This window comes from Eimeria necatrix, genomic scaffold, assembly GCF_000499385.1.
Source record: "Eimeria necatrix Houghton genomic scaffold, Enh_scaff1745, whole genome shotgun sequence".
Classification (NCBI taxonomy): domain Eukaryota; phylum Apicomplexa; class Conoidasida; order Eucoccidiorida; family Eimeriidae; genus Eimeria; species Eimeria necatrix.
The window spans coordinates 1-5,268 of record NW_013652419.1 but is presented as its reverse complement, the minus strand read 5'-3'; the positions used below and the strand labels follow the sequence as shown (position 1 = coordinate 5,268).

The window sequence follows — 5,268 nt, the reverse complement described above, 5'->3', positions numbered from 1 at the left end:
AGCCCCAGTCTCCACACAATTTCCACACATTTCATGTATTCATTAGAATTAATAGACGGCGTTTCTTATTTTAACCCTATTGGTAGGGTTCTGTTCTCCTCCAGTGTCGCGGCCCCTTGTTGGTCGCTGGCTAGCTAACATCCCTAGGACACTAGCCAGCCCCATTGTAGTGCCTGTGCACTACAGCTATTCAACCAAATCGAACAGCAGTTTCAGGGACGTTTGTTGCCCGTTGAAGTTTTCTTTCTCTCACAAGGAAGTCGGGAGTCAAACACGTAAGATGGGAGGGTTGTGTTTCTGACCGTCTGAAGTGCAGCCCTTGACTCTGAAGGAGATCGCTGGCTTTGCAGTGCAGGTCAGGTGCGGGGTCACCTCGCGGTTCTATGGTGTAGCGGTTAGCACTGCGGACTTTGACTCCGCCGACCTGGGTTCAAGTCCCAGTAGGACCTTCCAATTGTGCATCTGCATCTTACAACTTTGAATCTGTTCTTTGCATCTGCTGTCAGTTGCAGGAGAGGTGCGGCAGTCGGCAAGTTCATGACATGTACCGGAGATGGCTTGCTGGAATGACCTCTTTGCTTTTGTACCGCGAGAACTACAATGGGGCTCGTTTTGTGTTCGGGTGGTTTGGGCACATAAATAGATTGAAATGCTTGACTGTGTGTAGAGCATAGGGCAAATCGTGTTATGGAGCTATTGGCAGATAATGGTGTAGCCAGTACTGCGCTACGACAGTTGAACAGATCAGCGGACTCTGAGCGTCGTTTCCCGTGGACGGCATCAGCGCGCAAGGCCTATGTGACACTCCGAAGTTTCGGTTCCTGAATTAAGATTCTGCCTTGCTGCGTGGTCAAAGAGACCGCATGAGAATGGAGTTATGTTCGCCGCCAGCGATGCAGGCCAGAGGGACCTGAAGCACGGCCCTTATAATCCGGAACTTGACAAGTTTTGTCGCACTTTGAAGTCAAGTGGAGACACACAACCAGCGTCAGACACGAGCATCAGGAAGTGTTAGACCAGCTTTTGCATTATGCAGTCTCATAGCTCGTTAGGGGTGTAGGCGTGGTAGGTGACGCCTCTACATCCACAGAATGGAGCTCGCTCTCCGTCGTTCGCCGGAAATCTCAATTAGTGAAGGAATGTTTTGCCTTCGGAGTGTGGGTGCCCGGGGCATCCCCTAAGCACCTGCGCAGAACCTATCATTCAGCCAGACTGTGTGCACGCTCATCCGTTCTGTGCATCGACGGTGCAGAAACGCGTCGGACTGCGAAACGACGTGTGTAATGCAGCCTTACCAACGCAGGCTACTGGCGCCAATTGAAGCAGCCACTATGATTACTCCCTCGCATCGTCCATCACTCATTGTTTACTGGTTGATCGACTAGGTGTACCAGTGCATTTTTGCTTTGCACACGTTAAGGTGCTTTGTCCTTCTGTGTTTCTAGCCGAAGCGATTTGCAGCAAGAAGGCGTTCAGCTCAACGCAATATGCTGCCGACCGGGGACGAGCTGCGACGCCACGCCAGCCCGACGCTGCAGCGTGTTCGTTCGTCCACGACCTGCGTCACAGCAGCGTTGTGCGAGTATTTCGATGTCGAACTAAGTCGCCCATCACATTGTGACGCAGGCGAGGGAGACAAATTCGTCACTGCGTTCTCGCATCGTTTGGCGATGCTCTCACGGCATGCCCCATGTAGTGCGCGGCGCCTACTGCTGCGACTACGGTGTTTCCTGCCCCTCTAAGAGGTCTACATACTACACCTAGCATAGCCCCATTTTTCGGTCACTATAGCTTTATTCCGTCGAAATACGACAATTTTAAAAGTGTCTCAAATCTGTCTCGCCGATTCGCTCCCTTCTCGGAGCTTACCTCCTAGATCCTAGGGGAGGTGGTCCGCATTGGTGCCGGCGCTATCGCCAGCCCCAGTCTCCACACAATTTCCGCACAGTTTACGTTTTCATTAGAATTGACTAATGGTTTTTCTTATTTTTTTCATATTGGGAGGGTCCTGTCCCCCTCCAGTGTCGCGGCCCCTTGCAGGTCGCTAGCTAGCTATCATCTCTAGGACACTAGCCAGCCCCATTGTAGTGCCTCTGCACTACAACTTCCCCTCTTGCCGGACTGAAGAGACCTATCGCAAACGCATTACTTTTGCCCTTCCAATCTCTTTGCTCTTCTAAAGCTAACGCCGTGAGCGCACGCGGTGCGCAGCGCTCCCCCCCACGTCCTCATTGAAGAGTGCGCTTGCTGCAGGCGGTGGAATGTGACGGACCCATATGTCTACGCCTCGGAAGGACCAATGTTGTTTCGAGCCTGAAGACGTCTTCGTCGGCGGCGGTGCCAAGCGCGAAGCAAAGCCGGACAGCCTGTAAGGTGGTGAGCTGGCTCCCATGTGGCTTGATCTTCAGGGGTCCCGCGCCACTTCACGGGGTACTGGGCTGCATCTCCCGAGCCGCGTTGGTCCATAATATAGTCGAGTTCGTATTCCTCTGTGGGATTGCCGGCTGCACCGTGGATAGGAGGTCAGGCGGCGTCGGCTGCCGGGGGAACCAAAGCGGGAGGGCGGGGGCGGTGGGGAACTAGCTGCGAAACGTGGAAAACGTTATGGCATTCATAAGTGAGAGGCAGAGCGAGACGGTAAGCGACAGTTCCTATGCGTTCGATGACTGCGAAGGGTCCGCGGTAACGGGGTTCGAACTTAGGGCAGCTGCGGAAAGGCGGTAGGTGCTTGCTGCTGAGCCAGACCTTGTCTCGCACCGCATACTCCACTGCTCGATGCTTGGTGTCTGCGTAGAACTTCTGCTGCCATTTTGCCTTCAGGATGTGACTCTGTGCTTTGTCGCAGAGCTGCCGGAAAAGCTTAGTCATCGGAGGAGTGAGCGTAGGAGCTAACACGCCTACGATATCAAGGTCCGCAGCAGTCAACGGGTTCTCTCCGATCATGACCTCGAAAGGAGAGAGTTCAGTGGATGAATGACTTGTTGTGTTGTAGGCAAGTTCCAAGGCCGGAAGCAAACGCTCCCACTCGCGTTCGTCAGATTTGATATAGGTACGAAGCATCTGCTCCAGTGTGCGGTTCACCTGTTCAGTTTGGCCGTTGCTTTGGGGATGGTAGGACGAGGACATGCACCGTTTGATGTTAAAGTGGCGACAGAGTTGGTTCCAAAGATCCGACTGGATACGGGGGTCGCGGTCCGATATGAGCACCTCTGGAAATCCGTGATAGCGGATAAGACGGTCTGCCAGAAGCTCCACGGTGTCTGCTGCTGTGAATGACTTCTTTGCAGGAACGAAATGAGCTATCTAGCTGAGGGAGCCGACCATGACAAGAATCGAGTCGTGCCCTGTCGTTGTAAGGGGAAGATCTGTGATAAAGTCGAGACTCACGTGCGCCCATCGACGAGAAGGGATGAGCAACTGTTGAAGAAGGCCTGCAGGCTTCTGGTTAAGATACTTTGACGCTCGACAGTGAGTGCATGACTCAACATAAGCAGTAGTGTAGGCGCGCATTCCTGGCCAGTAGTAGTGCTTGCTGAGAGCCGCAAAGGTCTTCTTCTGGCCTCGATGGCCGGCTGTGACATGGTCGGGATGTGAATGCAGAACGTGAGTAAGGAACTCAGGGAATTGTGGGACGCAGATGCGCCACAGTCCATGAACGCGGATGTGCAGGTAAGGCTGCACGTAGCGAAATGTGAATTGGCGATTACGAAACTCTATTTGCGGAGCTCCTGGTTGGTTTGCTGCGGCTTTGTAGGGAGCGCGAAAAATAGGACACTTCGAGTAAGCTTGCGGCCATTGGCGCACATCAGAAGGGTCAGCAGGTGTCTTCGTTGTAGGGTTAGGATGTTCCGCCTCTGGAGCGGCTTCCGGCGGCGAAGGTGAAGCTGCGGACGGCAGGCTGCGTCGCGTGGGTCGTCGCGAACGAATGCCGGCGAGCTCTCTGTAGTTGGCAGGCGTACCATAAGAGCGAGGAGCCGCACGCGCTTGTTCTACTGCAAGCATCAGTGGTGTCGGTGGCGTGTCGCGCGAGCAGGTGTTAGAGAGGCCGGGAAGACGAGACAAGGCATCATCCACTTCATTGCACGTTCCTTGAACATACGTGATGTGCAAATCCGGGAAGTCGGCCAGGAAGTCTAACTACCGAGCGGCGCGTCCGGGCAGAGGCTTCGATGCTTGGAATCGTTGGAGATGGGTGAGAGCTTGATGATCAGTGTAAGGCGTTACCTTGGAAACACGGAGCAAGTGCGACCACTTGTCTAGAGCCGTGGCCAACGCCAAGAGTTCCTGATCGTAGATCGAGTATCTCTGTCGTGCACGGTTCATGACTTGGCTGAGGAAGCGGGTGGGCTTGCCGTCTTGTTCCAGAACTGCTCCGATCGCATAACCAGAGGCGTCCATGTATAACTCGAAGGGTTTGGTGGTGTCAGGGACTTGTAATGTAGTGAAGTCGATTAAGCGCTGTTTGAGCTGCCGCACCGCTTGCGTGTGAAGCTCTGTCGATACGAAACCAACGTCTTTACGCGTAAGATCAACTAGCGGCAGGGCAACGTCTGCATAGTCCGGTCCCATGAACATGCGACAGTAATTTATGGTACCGAGGAACTGGCGCACTTGCGTTTCGTTCTCCAGCACCTCTGGCTAGTGCCGTATGGCTTCGATTTTATCTTCTGCAGATTTGATCCCCGCAGCAGAAATGGTATAACCCAAACATGTAATTGCTTGCCTTGCAAACTTGCATTTGCGGAATTTTGGGTAGAACTGATGTCTAAAAAAAATACTTAGGAATTGTCGCAGGAGAGAAACGTGCCCAGAGGAATCGGAGCCATACATAAGTACATTATCTACGTACGCAATAACGCCCTGTCCCAATAAAGGTTGTAGATAGGCATTAATATTGGGCTGAAACGTAGTGGGAGCACCCTTAAGGCCGAAAGGCATCACTCGGTACTCGGAGAGTCCGAGAACGGACCGGAAGGCCTTCTTCCACCGGACTTCCTTAGCCATACGTATTTGATGGAATCCTGCTTCATGGTCCAGAGCGGAAAAATACTTGGCGTCTCCCAGCATCTCCAGAATGGTTTGAATGGGAGGTAGTGCAAAATCAGGGGCTGTTGTGAGGGCATTTAGAGCGTGGTAATTGCATCTTTCGCTCCCCGAAGCCATCATCACGTTTGTCTACCATGATCGTAGGAGAGCAAATAGGCGAATAGGTCGGTCCGATCCAACCATTGTCCGATAATTTAGCTATCTCCTGTTTGTGGAATGTGT

General features: G+C 53.1%; 1 protein-coding gene across 1 annotated transcript; it reads right to left on the bottom strand.

Moving 5' to 3' along the window:
* Nucleotides 1-2,523: 2,523 nt before the first annotated feature.
* Nucleotides 2,524-4,569, bottom strand: ENH_00021460 (hypothetical protein; the record flags this gene model as incomplete). Its single annotated transcript, XM_013579522.1, has 3 exons — nucleotides 2,524-3,279; nucleotides 3,388-3,675; nucleotides 4,225-4,569. The coding sequence occupies 3 exons, from the start codon at nucleotides 4,567-4,569 to the stop codon at nucleotides 2,524-2,526; spliced, it is 1,389 nt and encodes a 462-aa protein (XP_013434976.1).
* Between the last annotated feature and the right edge of the window lie 699 nt (nucleotides 4,570-5,268).